At 44.7% G+C, this 25,368-nt stretch overlaps 2 protein-coding genes across 3 annotated transcripts in view; one reads left to right on the top strand and one right to left on the bottom strand.

Moving 5' to 3' along the window:
- Nucleotides 1-17,999, bottom strand: part of LIMD1 (LIM domain containing 1) — a 56,338-nt gene extending 38,339 nt beyond the window's left edge. Inside the window, exons 1-3 of one of the 2 annotated variants that reach the window (XM_054019630.1) lie at nt 17,916-17,999; nt 15,593-17,528; nt 2,664-2,765 (exon numbers count right to left, since the gene is read on the bottom strand). In XM_054019630.1, the coding sequence (XP_053875605.1) occupies nt 2,664-2,765; nt 15,593-17,096 (1,606 nt within the window). In that variant the 5' untranslated portion in view covers nt 17,097-17,528; nt 17,916-17,999. Of the gene's footprint in view, nt 1-2,663; nt 2,766-15,592; nt 17,529-17,838 lie in introns of both variants that reach the window. The other variant, XM_054019631.1, reaches the window with a different exon arrangement.
- Nucleotides 18,000-22,199: 4,200 nt separating this feature from the next.
- LOC128832359 (uncharacterized) lies at nt 22,200-23,879 on the top strand. Its single transcript, XM_054019658.1, has 2 exons — nt 22,200-22,372; nt 23,356-23,879. Exons 1-2 carry the CDS (start codon nt 22,201-22,203, stop codon nt 23,829-23,831), a joined length of 648 nt encoding a protein of 215 aa, XP_053875633.1. The 5' UTR covers nt 22,200; the 3' UTR covers nt 23,832-23,879.
- The last annotated feature ends 1,489 nt before the right edge of the window (nt 23,880-25,368 follow it).

Genomic DNA, 25,368 nt, shown 5'->3' with positions numbered 1-25,368 from the left:
AACAATATAAAACTTTAGAGTCTACAAGTCCACTCAGTCCTACTTCTTGTTCAGCCTACCGCTAAGACAAACAAGTTTGTTTACATTTACGGGAGATAATGCTGCCTGCTTCTTATGTCTGCCTGCTTCTTAATGCTGCCTGCTTCAATGTCACCTGAAAGTGAGAACAGGCATTTGCGTTTTGTAGCCAGCGTTGCCAAGTATTTATGTGCCAGATATGCTAAACATTCATACGCCCCTTCATGCTTCGGCCACCATTCCAGAGGACATGCTTCCATGCTGATGATGCTCATCAAAAAAATAATGTGTTAATTAAATTTGTGACTGAACTCCTTGGAGGAGAATTATATGTCTCCTGTTCTGTTTTACCCGCATTCTGCCATATATTTCATGTTATAGCAGTCTTCAATGATGACCCAGCACATGTTCATTTTAAGAACACTTTCACAGCAGATTTGATAAAACGCAAAGAAGGTACCGATATGAGATTTCTAAGGCTAGATACAGCACTTGACCCAAGGTTTAAGAATCTGAAGTGCCTTCCAAAATCTGAGAGGGACAAGGTGTGGAGAATGGTTTCAGACGTCTTAAAAGAGCAACACTCAGATGCAGAAACTACAGAACCCGAACCACCAAAAAAGAAAATCCACCTTCTGCTAGTGGCATCTTACTCAGATAATGAAAATGAACATGCGTCTGTCCTCTCTGCTTTGGATCATTATCGAGCAGAACCCATCATCAGCATGGACCCATTTCCTCTGGAATGGTGGTTGAAGCATGAAGGGACATATGAATCTTTAGCACATCAGGCACATAAATATCTTGCGATGCCGGCTACAACAGTGCTATGCGAACGTCTGTTCTCACTTTCAGGTGACATTTTAAACAAGACATGGGCAGCATTATCTCCTGCAAATTGTAACCAAACTTGTTTGTCTGAGCAATTGGCTAAAGTAGGACTGCGTGGACTTGTAGGTTCTAAAGTTTTACATTGTTTTATTTTGAATGCAGTTATTTTTTGTACATAATTCTACATTTGTAAGTTCAACTTTTATTATAAAGAGACTGCACTACTGTATTTGTATAAGGTGAATTGAAAAATACTATTTCTTTTGTTTTTTACAGTGCAAATATTTGTAGTAAAAAATAAATATAAAGTAAGCACTGTCACTTTGTATTCTGTGTGGTAATTGAAATCAATATATTTGAAAATATAGAAACATCCAAAAATATTTAAATAAATGGTATTCTATTATTGTTTAATTGCACAATTAATTTTTTTAATCGCTTGACAGCCCTATAAATTACTTGCCTCTCCATATGCATTGTGAAGCTTAGTTCATTAGTGTTTGTAAAACACTCTGGAGAGCCTCAGATGGGAAGTATTTAGAAGTGCAAAGCTATTATTGTTATTATTCGTAGTCAAAATACTACTAGCACCATAACTTTGCACAGCACCTTATGGAGATTATTAAAATAAAGCAAATTGTGGCTCCCTATCCCCACTCAAAGAATTTAACAGTCTAAATCAAACAAACATGGAACATGAGACTAGACAACGGAAGGGGGTTGCAAAAGCAGGGATGAGGATTAAAAGAGATGAGTATTTTTGTTACATACTACAGAGTTAGTGAAGGCGAGTTCTTAGGGTAAAAGTCGACTTCCAGTCCTGTGAAGTCTATGGCAGGAAGCAAGGCAAGACACATGGGTTTTGGGGAGGAATTTATAGGAAGATAGCAAATATGCTTGGTACACAGGAAGGAGCAGAGTTAAAGAAAAGGCATGAACACGGGTGTGGGAGAGAGGAGGCAGAGAGTAGAGGGCAGGGTTTATGAATAAAGTGACAGTAGTTCCATTATTTCTTCATAGTGGCCCATTTATCTCCAAATGGCAATGGTCAGTCATTTCAATTCCTAATCCATTCTGGGAACCAACATACATATGGGTCGTACTATGGAAGTGCAGCATATATCCTGCCATCTGTGTAACATAACAAGACATAGCATGGGCACAACTGAAACCAGTTTAATAACCAGGTCAGGGATATAAAAACTTGACTGAGACAAAGTGACGTTAGAAGGCAAATTAGCTCCCATTCTAAAAAGCTGTGTTTACTTTATGATGCCTATAGCTATACATAATTTAATTTAGTACCCAATCCTGCTAGCCCTTCACATGCAGAGCTCTCATATCTGGTCCTCAGATTGTATAGTCTTCTGGTCAGGGAATCTGTCTTAGAGACACTGAGATTTTAAGGCCAGAAGGGATCATAGGATCATCTAGTCTGACATACATAACTCAGGCCATGGAATTTCCCCAGTCATTCCTGCATATAGTCTTCTAGGTCTATGAAGTTCCGTGCATAAGATACAGCTGCATTGGTAGATAACAGGCACTTACAAATACCCACAGGGCTTTATCTTGCTTTACATACCATATAGTAGAAGGCAGGCATAACCCAGAACACCTAATCTAACTGACATGCTAGAACTAATGTGAAAAAGTTGAGCTGCAACAGAATCCATCAGGTACATACAACCTGCCATGTAAATAAATAACTACACCATATGTTTTGAAACGATCTGAAAACCCATTGGCGGTAAAGCTCCATTACCATGTGTATGCAATGTTTCCCTTTACTATATAGGCAAAGACACACTTACTGCATGCTCCACAGGTGAAGCAGCCATCATGGTAGAGATTCCCCATGGCTTGGCAAGCCTGGTTTGCTCCATACACACCTTGGCTGCACTTCACACAGGTTCCTGAAAATGAAATAATGACAAAGAAGAGAGATCAGAGTTAGAATGTATTAACATGACAAATGCACGTAAAGGAAAGAGATGGCCTAGCTGCAGAGAATCTTTACCTGCGCCAGAAGCACTGGCTCATTAATATGTGCGTCTCGATTAAAGAACAGCAGAAGTTAGACACAGTCATCATAGCAGGGGAAGCTAGGCGATTTCAGTATTATACACCTTGCAAACTATTGTTAAAGGCTGATGCTATCATCAGATTTGTGGAGTGCACATCACTGTAAATAATGTGAAAGATTATCTCAAGACCCAGTTTCCTAGACTATGCCCTTCCCTCCCCACACTCACCCTTTCCCAACCACCTCACACACACACACTATAAAAAAGAAAACTGTGGAAAGGCTTGAAGGTAGTGAAACTTGTTTGGTTGTTCAATGACAAATAGCTTTCACTACTTCAGTGTAGAATGTACCTTTTGATTGCCACAATGGCTTAAGGAAACTAGGATTCCCCTTTAATTGATCAATTTAAATCTTCATCTCTTTCAGTTTACTACCACTTCTGATGATCATAAAAATCATGAGACTGCCCACTAATCCAGCCCCTAGACTAAACATCAAATGCACATCTCTTCCCTTTCCCAGATACCTTCTGAAAGGGAAGTCTCCATGTGAATATTATCTACATATCATGTATTCCGGGCCAGATCCTCCTCCCCCATGCCCCCACAGATCATTTAAAACAATTCCATCTGGTGGAACAGATGTTTGCTGGCAATACAAGTAAGCTCGTATAGACTTGATTCTCAGAATAGCTAGTATGGACTTGATTCTCAGAATTGCCTGTGGAATGAAGAACAGCCAGTGCATGCACACACAGATTTGGCTTTAGGAGCCAAAACTCTACCTATATCTGTTGGCTCTGAATAAGATGATCATAATTACGATGGCTAGCCTGAGCTGGAGCACAAATCCACCCACATTCAGTGTGCTATTACAGAGGAAATGTAAAATGAAACTGAATGCTCTGACTGTGAGGGTGGTGGGGGCAACCTTTGCAAACCAGAAGGACTAGCCTGCGTCCTTGTCTTACTCGCTCAAGCAGGAGAATATGGGGGAGTAACCCCTACACCCTATTGCTCAGCCAAGACAGACCAACACAGATCTCCAGATGAGCTCTGTTGCGAAGCAGCACCCCCGCTCTCCAAACACTCCCCACGGCAAGTAAGAGGTCAAAGAGGACGCAGAGACTTGGTTTTACTCCCTCTCACTGGCAAGAGTAGCAGGCCAGGGGGAGGAGTAAACATCCTTTCAAGGGCTGCAGTAACGTACCGTCTCCCCCCTCCAAGAAGCAAACAAGAGCCAGAGAGGAATAGCTCTGAAGCATGATGCCTCTTGGGGCAGAGCGGTTTATGCATTGCCCTTTGGTCAGCCCTGTGCCTAGAGGAACAATGTAGCCCCAGGCAAGTAATTTGTAGATGCGTTTACCTAGCTGTTTAGTGAAAAATGAAAGTGTTTTATTATTATTGCTCTGTATATAACAGTTTGGGCAGGCAAAAAAAAAAAGGACACGGCCTTCCACAAAGAAGTCTACTATTGAAGGCCCCATGCATGAGCAGTCCCATAGAACATCAACGAGGCTATAATAGCATGGAACTGCAGGAATGAGGCCCTGAATAGACACAGCATAGTAAGAGATGGCAATGGGGGAGAGGGGAGTGTATAGGAGGAAGAGGAAGGCTATAGCAAGGAAAGATTACAAGATGTACTTGAGGTTATGTCAGACCCCTTTTAAAAATTAATATATTTCAATTTGGGGCAGCGCCCAGTGATAGCTGGACTTGGCCTTGTATCTTCCTTGAGAGACAGACATTGCCTCACAAGCAATAAAAACCTAAAGTTGGTCTGCTTTGCCGTCTCCCTGCAGTCACAGAGAAAGGGCAGCCTAGGCCATGTTTAATGACTGCCTACCACACTTGGCCCCTGTTTGATTTCCAAAGAAACCGTTTTTGATAAGGAAAAGAGATTACAATTAGATCTATTTCCATGAGCCAAGTATTACTGAGGCTTCTCTCCTTCCTTAGTCTAAAATGAACATGGCAATAACGGGACCAGAAATTCTGCAACTGAATGGGAATTTTACTCGTTACAAATTATTGCTACTTTCCTATGTTCAAAAACAGCACAAGCATAACAGAGGGCAAATTACATGTTTTGAGGGAAAGGGCAATCACCCTTACCAATTTCCTTCACGGTTTTTGAGTTGGAATATTCCTCGCTCCTCTAATACTGTATAGACTCCACAATGAAAGGCAGACTGACAGAGAAGGGGATGTTATTGTCTCAAAATAAATATCAAGTGGAGCTAGCTTGTCTGTGCTAAGCATTATCACATGATCACCAAAGACCAGTTTTAATGCAGAATCAGGCTCAAATTATCTGAAAAATTAGCAGTCAACATTTTCAGCAGGGCCAGCTCTGTTTCCACAATGTTGTAATCTATGTTTACTTCACTTATCTTTACTCTTAACCAAGAGAGGTTGTACAGACCTGGGGCTGATTTCTGCCTCTGCACTGACCTGCTAGGTGATCATGGGAATGTCACTTCACCTTCCTATGACTCTGTGGCCTGGTCTACACTGGGAGGGAATCAATCTTAAGTTAAGCAACTTCAGCTACGTGAATAACATAGCTGAAGTCAACGTACTTAGACCTACTCAGCGCAGTGTCTTCACTGTGGTGAGTGGGCTGCTGCCGCTTCCCCTTCGACTCCGCCTCTCGCTCCGGTGGAGTACAGGAATCTAGACTAGACGCGATAAATTGACCCCCGCTGGATCGATTGCTGCCCACCAATCCAACGGGGAGTGTAGACATACCCTGTTTCTCCTTCCCCCTTTGTCTGTCTGATCTATTCAGACTGTAAAACTCTCTGAAGCAGGTACTGTCTCTTACTATACGTGTGGATAGTGCCTAGCACAGTGAGGTCCTGGCTTCATTTGGGGTCGGCAGGCACTATTGACATAACTGATTACATAGCTCATTTAAGGTTCCAAACTAATTTTAAGTGACTGAAAGGTCTGGTCCATGTTAGGACAAAACTAAACTATCTGCAACAGTGTCCAAAAGGCGTTGTCAAGTACTGCTCTGGCAGAACCATGCTGGCTATGGATTTTAGCAAACATTTCTACAAGTTTCCATCATTCCGTGGTAAAAATGCCTGAGACCTGTCTACAGCTACACTTGCACTGTTGCTGAAAAGCAGATACTAATCTTCCTACTACATAGTATCCCTGAGTATGCAAAGCACATTACAACGCGTTAGTTTTCAGAGTTCTAGCCTGTTACAAAACACAGTTCCAAACCCTAATGTGGTCAGATCCAAAGAGCAGAACTAGAAAGAATCCAATCATAAGACTGAGAAGAATAGAAAGCTATTCTACTTGTCCAAGTGTGGTCTGAACAAACACACCAGCTGGTTATGGATCCACACCAACATGCCAATCATTTGACAAAACTTTTTGGATCTTCTTAAACAGAGAGCACAGCTATTTTAGATATTTATGAAAATATGCATTATCTGAAAGTAAAACAGGATGGAGAGAGAGAGAGAATGGAAGATAAGCTAAGTTTTGTAGGCATTTGGGGCATAAAAAGAGGAAAACCTGACCTTTCAAATGCATATATAGCAAGTCAAAGTCTGATACAACCCAACATTTTGTCCTGTCATCTGACATACATAGTTCAAAGCTGATTTGTAAGATTCCCTCCTGCCTAGAACCAAGGATGCCGGAAAGCAGGAAAACTGCAGATTTTGCAGTTTTAAGATTCTTCCATGACAGTTACTGGTCTTTTTGCAGAATCTATATATTTATTTTATTTAAAAGGTGCCTAACTTTTGCCCTTGTACATGCAAACGTACTTTTTCTCCATTAAACCTCCAGAACGTAATTTCTTCCTCTCCAGAAAGTGCCCAGACACTCAATATGAATTAGTAGTAACAACAACTACAATTCAGAGAGGGAAGACATCTGTAATTCACCTCACAGGCCAAGTCTCTTGAAAAGTACTAAAATAGTTTTAGCCAAATTATGCCCCACCCTGATGGAGCCATCTGTGCTGCTTAATTGCCTGAATTGCTTAACACCTAATGCACCAGGCATGTAGGACAAAAACATACCTTCCTTGCTGCATCATGTAATGGATAGATCTGTGTGAAAGTGCCAATGGTCCAATGGAATGTTGGCACACAGTAGAACACAGCAGCTATTTAATTTTCTGCAAGGCTGTCCCTAGCCAAATGATAGCAGCACAAGAAAAGTGACCAAATAAATCTGTTAGTCTTTAAGGTGCCACCAGACTCCTCGTTGTTTTTGTGGATACAGACTAACACGGCTACCCCTTTGGTACTCACCATCCAGTTCATTTCACAGAGTTGCTGAATTCCAATCCTAGGCAGTGCTATTTAAATGCTGCCATTACCATGATCAGTGACAACCTATCACACTACAGACCCCAAGGTTCTTTTAAAAACAAAACAAAAAAAACATTGGGCCAAATTAAACCTTGGCGTAATACACTGACGTCAATGGTATTACTCCAGGGATGGGTGTTCACTTCTATCACTATGCTAAGGTGGTATTAGCAATGTATTTTAGAAAGCCTTTACCTCTCATTTTAACCTGATCCCTTCCTAAAAAAAAATAAAAATAAAAATACAGAATTAATTATAATTTTTACCTAACACTATTCAGTCTCTACAACCCTCCCAGCTCACCCCCTATTGCGATGATGAACTTGCTCTTTTAGGCCTGCTCTATGCTAGAACAAACCTATTGCTGATGACAGGCACCACCAACATGTACGCTGAGCTACTGCTGATCACAGGTTAATTGCCAGAGCAGAGCAGTACACACATTGTTCAACTCCATTTCAGAACTGTAGTTATGCCCTGCTCCAAGCAAGTCCTAACTCCAGTGTTTTGTAATGCTGCTGAGCGTGCTTTCTACTGGCCTACACTTACAGTTTAACGGTCATCACCATAGGTTTAGCTACATGTCACTGACGCTCACCAGCAGCAACAAGGAAATTTCCTACTATTACTCAGGCCTGATCTAAAGTGGAGATATCTTATTCCTCAACTTCAAGCGTAAGGCTGAATACTGTATATATGCTTATGTTTAAAAAATGGGGGTCTTAGTAGGATGCCTGTATTCTGCATTTGGATGCTCAGACCTGCACATTATTTAGGAAAGCAAGTGCCAACTTGAGCATCTAAAAACACAGGATGAAGATGTTCTATTAAATTATCCACATCTGAAAATCAGGCAACACGCCTTTAACCCTGCACAGTGTATTATTAAAATGTACTCTAAGGTATCCCTTTCGTCAGCACTGACGAGCCTGAAAAATCACATATGTGAAGTGCTAGCAAGTTCACACTCAAGTGCACTGGGAGAATGGTAGCCATATTTGGAAAGGGAAAGGACATAAATTGCTGATTTCAGTTTCTGCTTCTAGGGCAGCTTGCCTCTGAACAATAGGACAAAGAAGTCACTGTTCCATTTAGCATCATGTGGAAAGCAACTGCCCCAAGTTACATCTGAAGCTCTAAACAACAGGACCTTTGGAGCACAGCTGGGACTGAAAACAAGCCTTGCGAGGTCTGTCCCAGCTCTTATACTTGGTTTCTTCATTTTAATTCATCAGAAATGCTGCCACCGGAAACAGCCCAGGCTCACATGTCCAGCAAGTCAGAAGAGATCCCAGAGCTGTCGGAAGCAGAATCTGATCCTCTGGTATCATCCAAAATGTCAGTCCCAGCCACTAAGTTCAACAACTGGATTTCTGTTTGCCACAAATTTCAAAGTCTAAACAACATTTTCTCCTCCAAATGTTGCTACTTCACTTCTAATTCCTTATAATCCCTAATTTGCTAAGAATTCAATGAAATGATGCTGAATGATAGCATTCTGTATGACTGATTGGGACATTACACCTCCATCCACCAGAGTCTGTTCAGCTGAAAAGCAATAAGACCTTTTGGGAGTCCAAATCAAAATATTTCACTGCCACATTTACATCTGTGCCCACCTGTACTTCCTCAGCAGGAAGCCTAAGCCACAGAGGGGAGAATGTGAGGATGTGATACTTTGGTTCAGACAATAGGCCACAATCTGCCATTTCACCGATGCAGTCCCTGATGACGAGGAGACAGCATGGGCATGACTCAGGGTAGACTTGGGTGATATAAATCCAAAGTGACATAATAAAGACACTTTTACTGGGTCAAAATCTGGGGTTGGTATTTAGCAATTGTGTGGATCTTATTCTTCTCATTTACTCTTTATAACCCTTGACACCTACATTTGCTTCTGATAACTAATTTCATTCTTCACCAGCAGTTTTAACAGTTATGTTGCTTCAAGAATTACAGTCATTAATATTAACTAAAGCTTGTTTGTGGTCCCTCCTTATAACTGGCTAGATTTACGTGGAAGAAATTAGTCACATTTGGAAAGAAAAATCAAGTTGTTTTCATCTAAATGTCTCCAATACATTGTCGGTATGTTCTTTCCCATATATCTGCACCCAAGAGCTACAAGTGTCATGGTATTGCTTTTTGTGTCAAGGTCCAGAGTAACTCTGCCCCACCTTTCTTCTTATGTTGTTCTCATCTCACCCCTATGCTCCACCCATTATGACAGTCTTGACTGCTGCCTGGCCACTACCGTCTTCTCATTCTCCCTACTGAAAACCCATTTCTACCATGAGGACCACAAGAACTAAGTCAACAACACAACATACGTTATAAAAAAAAAGAAAGGAGGGACACACCTTGCTTCCTCATGTTGCGCACATTCCCCTTCCCAAGTAACTCTAATCTTATTCCTCTAACTCCTGACCTTCCCCATACCCCAATTCTGTTTTGTGGTTGCACATTTCACGGAGTCGTGGCTACGTTAGAACATACCACCACCACCTAGGTCTTTTACAGCGCTTTTCATCAGTAGATCTCAAAGTGCTTTACAAAGGAGGCCAGTACCATTATCATTGTTAGCTCTTTGGGGCAGGGGCCTATGTACTGAGAGGTGCTTGACAGGCCTCTGAGTGCTACAAAACAATAGTTAACAATAATGCTCCTCAAAGAGATAATTTCCAAAGCAGGGGGGAGGCTCATGTGACTAGTGAGTGCTTGGCAAATGCGGCTGCATACCTGTTCAATTAGCACTCAAGTGGTTGGCGCAAGTCTGCTAATTGCCCATGCAGATAGTTGTGTATGCAAAGAGGAAACAGGTCACTACATGCAATTTTTCCACATTATCCATAGTCTGTGCACTTGTGAAAACTTGGTCCAAGGTGTTTAAAGCCCCTAGGCCTGATTCACTGTTATCCTACACCTTGTGGTGTCATTTACTCTTGTGCAAAGTGAGCACAAAATGCCACCATTCTGATTTGGTGGCATTTTATACTCACATTGCACTGGTGTAAAAGACTACACCAAGTACAGGGCAGAGTGAATCAGGCTCCATATCTTTTGCAGCCTGGCCCTCACCACCACCACTGTTGATCCTCAGTCACTGCTCTCTCTCCTGCTTTAAAATAGCCATTTTTATTTACAATGTCTAGTTCAGCTTCCAGGAGAGGGGAGGAGGGCCATATACAGCTTTAATCCTAAAGAGTCATATCCCAGGCAAATATTTATTCACTTGCTTCCTTGCACAGAGATAAGCTTTGTGTTGTCCACAAGTGTACTAATTCATGTTCTGAAACGAGGAAAGTTGGAAGAGTTACTGCACGATTCCACTCTTCCTGCCCCCCTCTCCCTGCACCGAACACATGAAACTTCTTCCAGCTTCAGAGCTTTTCCAGCAACAGGCGTGCATCTACCAGGCAGAAATGAACACATTCACACATTTCCAAAGAGAAAGCTGCCCTTATCTCCAGCCCACAAAGTTTGCATGTAAAAGAAACCTCAGAAAATTCTTCTGTTTTTACCTGAGGTTCCCATCGCAGCAGCCCTCAAATGAGGTTTTCAGCATCTGTAACATTTTGGGAGCAATACCAGCTATCGGATTGCAATGATTATCGCAGTGAAACTACCCTCTGCTCTGACAACTAATTATACCCATCTGCATGTGCCAAGATTCCAAGTCTCCACTTGGATTAAATGATTCATCTTGAGTTCTAATTTGGTGAAAGGAAAAATCCTCAAACTCAACTACATGATCCACTCTGTTTGCCTGCTACAAAGCATCTCAATGTTCAGCTTCAAACTAGGATGCCTGGGGCTCTGATAAAATACCAACAGCTTATCAGCTCCACCCTGAGTAGTAATGAGAGGATTTAGACCTTAAAAATCTAAGAATCACTCATAATATGAAAAAACACATTGAGTTTGTTTTAAAACACTACTGATAACCAGTGTCTTTAAAACACTAAGAGCCATATTTCCATCTATAGGCGCAAGAGGTACACTCATAATGTGTGCGCATACCTGTTTCACGTGCAAAAACCTGAGTTTGTACATGCAAACTGGGTAACTGCACATACAAATGGACAGTCAGGCACACTGGGCTTAACCATGTTCCATTGAAATCAACAGTAAAACGTCTATTGGCTTTAGTAGTGCATGATCTGGTCTGACTGTAACTGTATGATTTTCATTCAGAAGTCTGTGTTCTCTTACAACACAGTGGGCAAATGCACATTTCTGCAGTCCACCTGCTGTGCTCACACCTGAAAATCTGGCCTTAACTTTAGCTAGTGAGAGAAGATGAGGAAATTTGAAAGGAACCTAAGGAAAAAGTTAGGCACCCCAATACCACAGAAATTCATTCAATTCAGGCACCTAGCTCCCTCAGGCTTCCTTGACAATGGCAGTCTAAAACTTTAATAAAATCAAAGTTAATTTCCAGATCGGTCTCACGTGGACTCAGGGCTCTTTCTCCACTGTAGTAGAAACAGACCCCTCAAAGTTTTTTATTCCTAACCTAGAAGTTGGATAATAGCCTTTGATTTTGACTGTACAGATAGCCCCTCAGATTCCTTATGTCTCTTTTGAAATACTGCATAAGCCATTGCAGTGAAGTCAGCATTTCAGAAAACACTCTTAACACAAACAAAAAAAAGCCAAAAAAGCTCTAGCGACCCAAGCAGGACTCATTTTTCTGACACTGCTTACATGTATGTATTATTCAAAAATCCTGACTTCTTTGGTTCTTTCCTTCCTTTCCCATACCATATATGGTTTGAGAAGCCAGAAGTATTTTGTATGGTAATCTGATAATCTTGTGTTGGCTGATAACTAGACCGTTTGTTACTCCTCAGAGGAATCCTATCTATATTGGATTTAGCAGTTAAAATAAAAAAAAAAAAAGTTTACCAAAGTTGATTTTCACGCAATAGCAGATACAAAAATCTCCCTTGTTAGGAGCAGAGCTCTTTATTAAAAACATTCATTCCTGACAGAGATGGAATAAACAATAAATATTGTTTTTAAAAAAATCTCACCTGTGTTTCCAATAGCATTTCAGATTACCAAACATGAAAGCATTTTCAGAAACAATCATTTGCACTTGTATCTCTAGCCAATTTCAATTCCTGGTTCTGAGGTAACAGCAGAGGTGTTGCATTTGAGTTCACAATAATGCAGAGGAACGTTTAAAACAAAAACAAACTGCTCTTCTTTTTTTAAATCATTGTTACATAAAAATAATTCTTTCCAATACTAAGTTTTGGTAGCTTGAGGAACTGGCTTAGTGAAGAAACAGATTTGTAATACAGTACTTAGAATTTCTCAAGTCAACTCGTTGTATGCAACGTAGCTATAGCCATTTTGGTACCAGGTTATTAGAGAGACAAGGTGGGTGAGGTAATCTCTTTTATTGGACCAACTTCTGTTGGTGAGAGAGACAAGCTTGAGTACCTCTTATGTGCTTCTCATTGACAGAAGTTGGTCCAATAAAAGAGACCACCTCACCCACCTTGTCTCTCTAGAGACAATTCAGTGCTTTATCCTTGAGTAATAGTATACTGAATGCATAAAAGTGAAAATGAGAGAGAGAGAAGAAAATAGCAATAGTTTATAATACTTCTATACTGCATCAACTCTTTCAAAATATTCCAGGAAGTCACCACTAAACCTCCCTTCATAAATCTGGGACTCAAAACTGCTGCAAATTCTATTTCTTCCCCTAGCATTTCTGCTCCCTTATGCATGTTATTCTCAGTTGGCTGCATTGCCCATCCCTGTGTATAGCTTCCTAGTAGGAGTTTTGTCACTGGAACCTACTGGGAATTAAGGAGCCTCCATCTTTTTCCCTCTCCCAAGGATCCTGATAAAAATAATTCAGTGGACCCACCATACAGACCTCTTCGTATGTTACCAAAATATCATTACATCACCACATGCTTCCTGAAAGTTAAAAAGCACATACCTTGCATTACTGCCAATTTAAAAGGTGGTAAAAATCTAGTTATCCATTACATCCGTCTGCTCTGACATGCACCTACTTCCCATACACACATTAAAGTATGTATAGCCTAGCAGCTCCTCTGTTCACCCATTCAAACCAGCGTGAATCCAAAATCCAAGTAGCATCCTCTATTGAAGAGAATCTCACGGCTTAGTCAGTGGAGCATTCTATATTCAGAGTAGAGGAATGGTATTTAAAACACTAGCCTCAAAAAGCAGCAAAAAGAACACAAGACACTGCCATGCAAAATGACTAAAGTAAAAAAAGAGTTTGTCAGATCATTGTCATGTGAAACAATAGGCATTTTACTCCATCTGCCCTTTCACTGGACTAAATTTGATTACAACTATACTCTCTATCAGGGGAACATCACATATTGATATTCTGGAATATATTTTCCATGCAGTTCTCAACTAACTATTGGGAGAAACAATGTATATGTCCTTCAGATACCACTATTGGCAGCTACTTAGCTTGCACAGTAGTTTATTGTGAAGTTCATAATAATGTTGGCAAGAATAGAGTGCTTAAGTATCATGGCAGCAGCAATGGTGGCCTTCATGGAGCAGCAAGAGTTAGCCGAAAGCGTGAAGTCTTTCCCCTGGTTTGTGTTTGTAAGCCTGCACGGGATCAAGATGCACAGAGGTGAAAAATGTTACTTCATATTAGGAAGGAGAGTTCAAGCTACTGCTACATTTGGGATGTTCAACCCATGTATCTAAGGGCATATCTACACTACAAATTTAAGTCCGCATATAGCTGCTGCAGTAATTACTGTGGTTTTTCATGTCTACATTACCCTCCTTCTGTCAGTGGAGCACATCCTCACCAGGAGCGCTTGCACCAATTTAAGAGGGGCAGTGTGGGGGGCTGAGAGCATGGACTCTCAGCTCTTGGTGGAGCTCACTGCTCCAAGCCCAGTTGTTGCCCCGGCTCCCAGCTCCAAGCCCAGATGACAGCCGGGCTCAGAGCAGGGACCTGAGAGCCCAAGCAGCAGCCAGGCCACCTAAGTTCCCTGTAAGCTGCGCAGCCGCACGGCAGCCTATTTAGTGCTGTGCAAGCGCTCAGGGAACCTGACTCAGGGACTTGCTGCGGCCAGGGGAGGTGCACATAACAAAATTAATTCCGCACATGGGTGAGAAAAATTAGAAGGAACACTGCCCCACTCCCCATCCCCCACAGGCACCCTGGAGTGACAGCCTGAGCTGCGATCCCAGCAGGGCGTCCACAGCAGGGAGCCAACAGCCTTTCTTGTCAATTTCACGGCTCCAGTCAGGAGCCCTGAAATTGACAGTTATGACTGCCACAGCTGATCTAAGGAACACAGTGTCTACACAGTCACTGCAACACTTTACCACCAACAACATAGGCCCTACCACTCTCATGGAGGTGGAGTTATTATGGTGGTGTAGTAGGGCACTTACATTAGCAGGAGCAAGGCTATAGACACTGACATAACTGGGTCGACTTAAGGCATACATCAACTCAACTCTGTAGTGTAGGCTTGGCCTAAAACAGGGAAGAACAAAAGTCATACTGGGCATGATCCTGCTTCGATTGAAGTTAATCACAAAATTCTCATTGACTTCAGTGGAAACAGAATCAGACCCACTCTTTCCAAGAACTGGGTAACAAGACTAAATATCCTCTATCTTGTTAAGCTAAGACATGACTGAGAAAGAGAGAAAATATACTATTAAACTTGCCAACAGGTCATTGTCAGCCGATGATATCAAATGGACTGAAATCAGCAGAATATTTTAACTACTTATTCAGGTACCCTCAGATGTTAAGTTCTCCTTCTCTTTTCACTTCAAGATACAAGGATACCTTGCAGCACTGGACAACTTGTGGATCTGATCTGTAGAGTGCAGTACATTTATGGCCTGGTTTTCAGATGTGCTCATTCAAGTTGTTAAATAACTGCAAGCCTTAGCCTTGTCCAACTTTTTGATCGAGTAAAAAAAACTTTTAATTGAAGCTGAATCACACACATTCTTTAGAAAAGGAGGTAGTCTAATAATATCTTTAAAAGATGTTAAATTGCAATCAAAAATTAATTAAGATACTTCAAAAGTCATAACCCTTCCACCTCACCCTGCTCTCATCAGTCCCTCCTGAAGTTACTATGGAACCCTTGCTTTAAAACAAGTGAAATGGAAAAATGTTTCCTAGTCAAAATAATTTCTAGCCTCTGTAGCGACTGACACTTAAGTAAAAAAATAAACCACTGAAGGGGGGGCAGGAAAAAAAAAAAGTGCGTTTCCCTCCTAGTCTCTGAAGAAGTGAACCTTACAGCAGTTAGTACTGTCAGATGCGTTAATATAACTTACAGATTGCAATTTCAGATATATATACTTACCAAAGTAGTCAGCCTTGGGACGAGCATCCATCTCTTGCTCCAGACGCTGGGTAAGTGCTTCTAATTTTAATTCAGCTGTAGATGGCCCTTGTTCCTGCTGTGGAAGGAGGGTCTGACAGGGTAACTTTACTTTTGTAGAACTGGAATTTTCCTGGTGTCCTGAGTCATGCTGCAGACTGCTTATGCCCTCTTTAAATGGAGACCTTGGAGCATCAGAAATCATTGGCCCATGTGAAGCTACGCTGATGGAATCCTGCTCAGGACTTATGCCAGAGCCAGGACAATTAAGCCTGTGATTTTGACCATGAACTATGAAATGGGCTGTAGACTTGGGATACGCACTGGCTTGCTGATAATCTACGCTTGGAGGCAATGGAGTAGGAGCTGAATTAGACGTGGAAGAACTAGAATTGTCATGGTACCACAACGAGTGGTCATGACTGGTTTTATGTGGTATGCCAGAAGGTAGCATCTCACTCTCAGGGTTTGGGCTAAATTGATCAGACAGACCTGAAAACCCTTGTGCAGGCAATGTTGATGGGGCTGAGAATGAGGAAGATCTCTGCTGTGGAAATCCCACTGCTGTCTCATCATCAAACCCTGTAGAAGTTGAAAAGGGGGTCAGAGTATGTGAGAAAGAGGAAGATCTCTGACCAGTTGAGTTTTGGTCATAGCCTCGACTGAGTCTGTTGCTTTCATTCCCATTTTCCTGGCTTCCATACCCACTTTCTGAAGACCTGCAGGAGCTCAGTGACTTCTGATGCTGGTAAGGCTGAGGATCAGCTTGGGTTTTTGTAGGACTCCTTGGTAGCTGATCACTATGATTAACATTGGATCGTAAACTCCCCAAACCAGATTTGGGGATGGAAAACTTACCAGCATCTCCTCCCCAAGCAGGGATACCTGTCTGATTCTCATTATAATGCTGTCCGTGGGGAAGAGAAGGAAAAGATGGCTTTGCAGTGCTGGGATTCACATGGGCTGCTCTGTGGAACCCATGTCCTTCAGAGACCTCAGAATCCCCCAGATTCTCTCTACAGCCATGTTCTTTGTTAGCTGTTTTGCCATCTTGGTATAATTTTGTTCGCTGCCCATCAGGAACAGCTTGTGGGTGATGTGGAAAAGCAAGCTGGTGCGCTGCACACACTGATGCTGTGGCCAGAGGAGGTTTGGCAATATTTTCTCCTGAATGCAATTTACTGGCCCCCGGAGCTACTCCAGGCACAGGATGGTTTGGAAACTGCTGCTGGACACTGAAACTGGCCCCACCATTTAGAGAGCCAGAGTCAGCCAACATCAGCTCCTCTTCTTGCTGCTGCTGCTGTTTCTGGAGATGAATTTTAGCCATTTTAGTGGCAAAAACTCTCCTGGTTTCCTCAAATTCCGGGTTGTTGCCAACACCTTTGTCCACCCGAAAGAGTCCATCCTTGGAGGCTTCATACATATTGAGATCTTCTATAAATTTACTTGCCTCTAAGCCCAGATCATCATATTTATTATCCATTTTTGCAAATTCACTAGCCTCCCCCTCCCACAGCTAAACTTAATGATGAAAGCTACAAGCCATACAGGACTGTAGGAGCGGTCAGTACTGAATCCACTTTACTTTGTGATCCTCAGCTTCACGTCCGCTCGGTCCTCGACTCAGAAAAAGGTTACACGAGTTTACGTGCTTTGTAAAAATAATCAATTTTCTTGCATATGCAAAAACTGAGAAAAACAAACTTCAGGTTGTATCTCCCGGTAAGAACGGGGTCAGAAGCAGCCGTATCTTCTTACCATAAGATGCTAGAAATGCAGCTTCAATTTTTATTGTAAATCTGAGGGTGGGAGGAACACCCCCCTCGAAGAAGCAAGATCTGAAAGGGCTCCAGGAGATTTCCAGTTCACCCTGCAATCAGGCTTACTCAGCCTGAGCCCACTAGCAGGACGGAGGCTAGAAAAGAAAGAGAGAGTTTGTAAGCGGCTCATTGAAACAGGCTGCAAACCCCTTCCCTCCCCAGCGGGAGGCCCAGCCACGGGGGGAGCGCGCAGCGCCGGAGGGGCGAGCTGGGGTCAGGTCTCTCACGCCGCGCGGGGCTGGGGGCCCCGTCCACACTCCCGGGGAAGTGGGGAGCAGCGGGATTGTCAGTCCCCGCCCAGAGGCCACGGGGAGGGGTCAGGGTCTCGCTGCAGGACGTGCGGGGGGGAGGGGCTGCTGCCAGGAGCCCCGGGCATTTCCTGGGGAGGGTCGGGGGGAACCTCACGTAGCCTCTTCGCCTGCCCCGGCGAGGCGGCGGCTGCGGAAGTTTCTCGTGCGGGAGCGGGGGCCGGGCGGACTCACGCGGGCTGGCGGGCGGGGCGCTGCTCGGGCTGGGGCTCCCCGGCGGCCACGCTCCGTGACTCGGTGTCGCTTCTCTGCCCCGCCCGCGTGGCGGCCTCGCCCCCTTCCCGCGGGCGAGGGGCGGAGCCGGGCGAGCCCCGGGTGACGGTCCCGGGCTGGGGAGGGGGCGGTGGAGCAGCTGCTGCCTGTCGGCGCGGAGCCCTGCCAGGGGGACGGACCCGCCCTGGCCCGGCTCCCCGCCGAGCCGGGACCCACCTGGCCGTGGCCTTTAGGCGCTGCTACCTCTCGCTGCGGCTGCCCAGTGCCTGAGGGCCCAGCGCTTTGCAAAGCCCCCCCGGTACAGTTGGCGAACGGGGGTCGGGATTTGCTCACAATCCCCTCCTAGCACCTTTGGCCCCTCGCTCTGCAAAGCCTCATGCCCAACCCTCAGCGCCGGCCGGATGCGGTGCAAACTCTGCCCCCAAACCCCGCGGGTTACCCCGTGTAGTCAGACACCTGCATGGAGCGCCCACTGGCTTGGTGACTTGGAGGATGTAGAGACTCTAGTCACCCTCAAAGGGATATTTATTCAAAAGCAGTTTTCTTCTCTGCCTCCCTGTTAAAGCTGAGCATAAAGTTCTATTTTCTTTTTGCTGTGCTGTTTGGTGGTGGCAGCTTCCCTGAATAGATTAGTGCATAAGGATTTCAAAGTAAATTGACCTGAAACAAATATGACTAAACACAATTCAGGAATGGCTGGATTACAAACCCTGCAGCGGAATGTTTTGCTAAAATAAAAATAGAAGAACCCAGTGGTTGGGAAGAAGCATAGTATGGGCCCAATCCTGCTAAAATGCGCAACTTTCATAACTCACTAAGCAGCTTCAGGGCCTGTTCAACAACTGGGGAGGAAAATACAGACCATCTGTTTAACTCTCAACAACCATTTGTGAACGCACAAAAACACCTGGCAATTGTCAATGCTTTTAGAAAGAAGTGGCATACCTTTTCTTTTTTTCCTTCATTTTTGGCATAGGTATGCAGTTTTTCAATAATCCTAACTACCACCTACAGTCCTCATCATGGAACTCCACTGAAGTCCATAGGGCTCCAGGCGGACTTAAGGGTTTGCCGACCAGGAGCTCATTGCAGGATCAGGGCCTTAGGCCATGAACAGGCAACCACTTATGTACATTTGTAACTTTATTCACATGGGAAATTCCACTGACTTCTCAGATGAGTAAAGTTTGCGCTTGCATAAGTGTTTGCTATCTCGGGGTCATAGGCATGATCCAATGCAAGGTTCTGCTTGCACAGATCCAAAGATTAGAGGAGTGGTAAATAATGAAGAGGGTGCAAACAAACAATATAATTTTAATGTGGCTAAATGTAAGTGTCTATGGCTAAGAACAATGAACATAGGCCATACTTACATGATGGAGGACTTTATCCTGGAAATCAGTGTCTCTGAAAAAGATTTGGGGGTTGTGGTGGATAATCAGTTGAATGTGAGCTCTCATTGTGACACTGTTGGTAGAAGAGCTAATGCGACCCTGGGATGCAAGAATAGGGGAATCTCGAGCAGGAGTAGAGAGGTTATTTTACCTCCGTTTTTGGCACTGCTGCACACACTGCTGGAATATTGTGTCCAGTTCTGGTGTCCACAAGTCAAGAAGCATGTTGATAAAATGTTGAGGGTTCAGGGAAGAGCCCTGAGAACAAACAAGGGATTACAAGGCATTCTTATAGTGATCCACTTAAGGAGCTCAATATATTTAGCTTAACAAAGACTTGATCACAGTTTATAAGTACCTACATTGGAAACAAATATTGGATATTGGACACTTCAGTCTAGTAGAGAAAAGTATAATACAGTCCAATGGCTGGAAGTTGAAGCAAAATAAATGCAGACTGGAAATAAGGTGTACATTTTTAACAGTAAGGGTAATTAACCATTGGCACAATTTACTAAGGGTTGTGGCAGATTCTCCATCACTGGCAATTTTGAATCAAGCTTGGATGTTTTTCTAAAAGATCTGCTGTAGTTCCAACAGGAATTGTTTTGGGGGAGTTCTATGGCCTGTGTTATGCAGGAGATCAGATGAGATGGTGGCAATGGTCCCATCGGGCCTTGGAATCTAGGAATTGTGGGATGAGACCTTTACTTACTTGGGTTGGTTGGTGGTTTTTTGTTTTGGTTGTTTATTAACCTTGAATGTTTCAGGAAACCTGGCCGCAAAATGTTTGCAAAACTACAAGATACAGCAAATAATGAAACACACTGAGGAATATTCCACAATGTGCACTGTTCATGCTGGTAGTAGTGGAACAGCCCTTAGGGATGTGGTCAAATCATTTCCTTCTCTGCAAAACGAGTCAGGGGAGAGACAAAAATCTCTGTTTATTTTTGCTCTCTTGTGTATTTTATATTTCACACATACACTTGCTTTCCTTTCACAGCATAATTATTGCACTCAAGCCAAACGCACGTGACTTAGTCTATGATTAATCATTCAGAAGCCTTGAAGGGGGGAATTCCTACTGAACCATTGAAGGAAAAGGAAAAAAACTCAAACACCTGCTTTCCTCCTGGTGGTATTTATTTAACAAGAAAATAGCTGTGCAGGACTTTTTGCAAGACTGTACTTGAGAGACAGACAGGCAGTTTGCAACGTGATTGCTTCACTTTAAAATAAATTGCCACAACATGATGGGGCCAACTCTGCCCCTACCCCCCGCCCCCGCCGGCCAAAAAAAGAGAGAGAGAATCACATTAAAAAGTTCTGTTCATTTCTCAGGATGATTAATGTTATATCTTGACGGCTTTCTAATATATTCTATGACGATTATTATTTGTATTATACTAATGCCCCAACTGAGATCAGGGCCCCAGTGTGAAAGGCGCTGTGCAAACACATAGTGAGAGACTGTCTAGCTCATAGTAGGACAGACAAAGGAAGAATTATCCCCAAGTTACAGCTGGAAAGCTGAGACAAGTGAGATTAAGGCTCCCATTGGGCTCTACCTGCACAGAGCTACTTGCAGGATGGGGGCTTAAGCAACTCAGGGCTGTGGAAGTAAATTAGTGACTGGGGGAAACTGAACTCAGAGCACCTGAGTCCTACTCCAGCACCTTAACCACAAGTTTACCCTTCTCATACTATGCTATACCCATAGAAATGTTTTCTTCATTGGGGAAAACAACTCCTTTTAGCGCTAAATTCTGTCCTCAGATATGTTTAATATCCCATAAAAGTCAATGTGAGCTGTGCATGTATGAAGGGAGAATTAGGCTATGTACACTCTACAGTTTATATCAGTATAAGTCATGTCGCTCACGGGTGTGAATAAGTCACCTGCCTGAGCAACCTAAGTTACACCGACCTAACCATCAGTGTGGACAGCGCTATGTCAGCGCAGAGAACTTCTCCCGTCAACACAGTGGCCGCCGCCTGCGGGGCCTGGAGTAATTAAGTCGATGGGAGAGCTATTTCCCATTGGCTTAGGCCTGGTCTACACTAGGCGTTTATGTCGAAGTTAGCGCCGTTACATCGAATTAACCCTGCACCCGTCCACACCGCGATGCTATTTAGTTCGACATAGAGGTCTCTTTAATTCGACTTCTGTACTCCTCCCCGACGAGGGGAGTAGCGCTAAATTCGACATGGCCATGTCGAATTAGGCTAGGTGTGGATGGAAATTGACGCTAATAGCTCCGGGAGCTATCCCACAGTGCACCACTCTGTTGACGCTCTGGACAGCAGTGCGAGCTCGGATGCTCTGACCAGCCACACAGGAAAAGCCCCAGGAAAATTTGAATTTGAATTCCTTTTCCTGTCTGGCCAGTTTGAATCTCATTTCCTGTCTGGACATCGTGGCGAGCACAGCAGCACTGGCAACGATGCAGAGCTCTCCAGCAGTGATGGCCGTGCAGTCTGTGAATAGAAAGAGGGCCCCAGCATGGACTGATCGGGAAGTCTTGGATCTCATCGCTGTGTGGGGCGATGAGTCCGTGCTTTCCGAGCTGCGCTCCAAGAAACGGAATGCAAAGATCTACGAGAAGATCTCTAAAGACATGTCAGAGAGAGGATACAGCCGGGATGCAACGCAGTGCCGCGTGAAAATCAAGGAGCTGAGACAAGGCTACCAGAAGACCAAAGAGGCAAACGGACGCTCCGGATCCCATCCCCAGACATCCCGTTTCTACGAGGCACTGCATTCCATCCTTGGTGCGGCCGCCACCACTACCCCACCAGTGACCGTGGACTCTGAGGATGGGATAGTGTCCACGGCTGGTTCCTCGGACATGTTAGGGGACGGGGAAGATGAGGAAGGAGATGAGGAGGGCGAGGCAGTCGGCAGCGCTCACAACGCTGATTTCCCCGACAGCCAGGATCTCTTCATCACCCTTACAGAGATCCCCTACGAAGCGTCCCCAGCCGTTACCCCGGACACAGAATCTGGGGAAGGATCAGCCAGTAAGTGTTGTAAACATCTAAACATTTATTTTTAACAGAACAGGAATATTAACAATTAAAAGAATGGGTTGTTCATGATTCCTGTGCCCTAGGCGCTTAACGGTTTAGTCATGGGCAGTGCAAGTTTTGAAAAAAAATCTAGCAATGTCCGGTTTTCCGTGATTGTCCTGCCCAAGCCGCTCTACTGTTTAGTCCCTGCTACTGCAGCTACAGTAAAATGCGGTCTATATGTCCGGGGATAGAGCAGTAATCTTCCTGGGACATCTCGATGAAGCTCTCCTGGAGGTAATTAGAAAGCCGTTGCATGAGGTTCCTGGGGAGAGCGGCCTTATTGGGTCCTCTGAAGTACGACACGTTGCCGCGCCACGAGACTATCAAGTACTCGGGAATCATTGCTCTGCACAGCAGGGCGGCATACGGCCCTGGTCTTTGGAGGCTTTCCCGGAGCATTCTCTCTCTCTCGCTCTCAGAGATCCTCATCAGGGTGATGTCGCCCATGGTGACCTGCTTTGAATTAGGTAGGGGAATGTTAGTGTTGGGACTGCTTGCCCGTTCCTTTACAGAACTGTAACCGATGGTTTGTAGCCACGCGGTGGAGGCGGGAGAGGGACAGCCGAAAGGGATCGTTCCCGGGGACAGCCGCGAGGGGGTGGGACAGGGGCAGAGTTCCCGCTTGCCGGATTGCTGGCAGCAGGAACTGACATTGCTTTAAATGTGAAATGAGGCCAGTGGTAATATAAAAGTTTTAAACTGCCACAAGTCTACGGCTCACCATGTCTGCCTGCAACAGAAATTCCATTGTGCTGCCCCGCTTCTCAAATGTGCTGCGCAAGACCCCAGGCACTGAATGCGAAGGCCGAGAATTCGACCTTGTGCTGAGTGTGCATGTGATAGGTGCTGTGCATGGTCTTAAGACTATGTTCTTTGTTCACAACTACATTTATCTTTCTGAGGAATTCACTCCCTTTTTCCCATTTCCACAGCCCCATCTGCGACTGTCTCACAACCTAGCCTAGCATCACACTCCCAGAGGCTAGCGCGGATTAGGCGTAGGAAGAAGAGGACACGGGAGGACATGTTCTCTGAGCTTATGGCCTGTTCCCAAGCCCAGGCAGCACAGCAGACCCAGTGGCGGGAGAACCTGACCCAAATGCACCAAGCAAACATGGATCGGGAGGAGAGGTGGCGGCAGGAAGACCAGCAGGCGACTCAAACGCTGCTTGGACTACTGAGGGAGCAAACAGACACGCTCCGGCGCCTTGTGGATGTTCTGCAGGAACGGAGGCAAGAGGACAGAGCCCCGCTGCAGTCCATCTCTAACCGCCCTCCCCCGCCACCAAGTCCCATACCCACCTCACCCAAAGTGCAAAGAAGGAGAGGCGGCAGAGCCCGTGCTAACTCTCACTCCACCCCTGCAGAGAGCTCTAGTAGCAGAAGGCTCTCATTCCCCAAAATTTGAAAAGTTCTTTCCTTCCCGCCTGACACAAGCCCCCGTCCAAGTTTCACCTCCCAGTTCCATGTGTAGTTGATAATAAAAAATTTGTTTCTGTTAATTACTGTTTCAATCATGTTCTTTTGGAGGAGGAGGGGAAAGGGGGTTGGTAATTGGACAGGACAGTCACCTTTGGCAGGGTACATAGGCGGGGGCAGGCACAGCAGCAGGGCACATACACAGTGCAGTGATGCAGTGACTAGTTAACATGAAAACAACCTCCCAGACTAACCAGGGTATGTGGTGGGGGGTGGGTTGCTCTGTGACTTTGTGGCGGGGGAGGGCAGTTACAGATCTTAAGCGGCGGTCCTTATGCAGGATCACAGAGCCACACAGCAGGGGATCTGTAACCGTCCTCCCCCTGCCACAAAGTCACATAGACCCCCCATACACACAGTCCCGATCAGGAGGGGTGACAGGCTCTGTTGAAACAACCATCCCACCACAGCGGAGCCGGTCAATCCTTGAGTTTAGAAGCTGCATTCGCGTCACTACACTACACCCGCTCCGCACCACAGTCTGCGTCCCAGTTTTAAAAAATTCCCGCAAAAACAGTATTAAAGAAAACGGTGTGCATTAACAAAGTAGAACTATTTTTATTTCGACACGTGTGTTGGAAGGGGGGTGAAGGGGGTATGTAACTGGATAGGATAGTCAACATTAACTGGGTAAAGAAACGGGGGCAGGTTTAGCTTCTCTGTACACAAACTTTAAAGTCACAGGTTACCCTGCTCACTCAGGAACTTTGCTTTCAAAGCCTCCCGGATGCACAGCGCTTTCCGCTGGTCTCTTCTAATCGCCCGGCTGTCTGGCTGTGCGTAATCAGCAGCCAGGCTATTTTCCTCAACCTCCCACCCCGCCATAAAGGTCTCCCCCTTGCTCTCACAGAGATTGTGGAGCACACAGCAAGCTGCTATAACAATGAGGATATTGGTTTCGCTGAGATCACAGCGAGTCAGTAAGCTTCTCCATCTCCCCTTGAGACGGCCAAAAGCACACTCCACCACCATTCTGCACTTGCTCAGCCGGTAGTTGAAGAGTTCTTTTTCAGTGTCCAGGGCGCCAGTATAGGGCTTCATGAGCCAGGGCATTAGCGGGTAGGCTGGGTCCCCGAGGATGACTATAGGCATTTCCACATCCCCAACAGTTATTTTGTGGTCCGGGAAGTAAATACCTTGTTGCAGCCGTCTAAACAGACCAGAGTTCCTGAAAACACGAGCGTCATGAACCTTGCCCGGCCATCCCACGTAGATGTTGGTAAAACGTCTCCTGTGGTCCACAAGTGCTTGCAGCACCATGGAAAAGTAGCCCTTTCGGTTAATGTACTGGGTGGCCTGGTGGTCCGGTGCCAGGATAGGGATGTGAGTTCCATCTATGGCCCCACCGCAGTTTCGGAATCCCATCACTGCGAAGCCATCTATGATCGCCTCCACGTTTCCCAGGGTCACTACCTTTGGCAGCAGTACATCAACGATTGCCTTCGCTACTTGCATCACAACAACCC

Source organism: Malaclemys terrapin, chromosome 2 (assembly GCF_027887155.1).
Source record: "Malaclemys terrapin pileata isolate rMalTer1 chromosome 2, rMalTer1.hap1, whole genome shotgun sequence".
Lineage (NCBI taxonomy): Eukaryota > Metazoa > Chordata > Testudines > Emydidae > Malaclemys > Malaclemys terrapin.
Note: the sequence above shows the minus strand (reverse complement) of the source record. Positions and strands in the feature narration are given on the sequence as shown.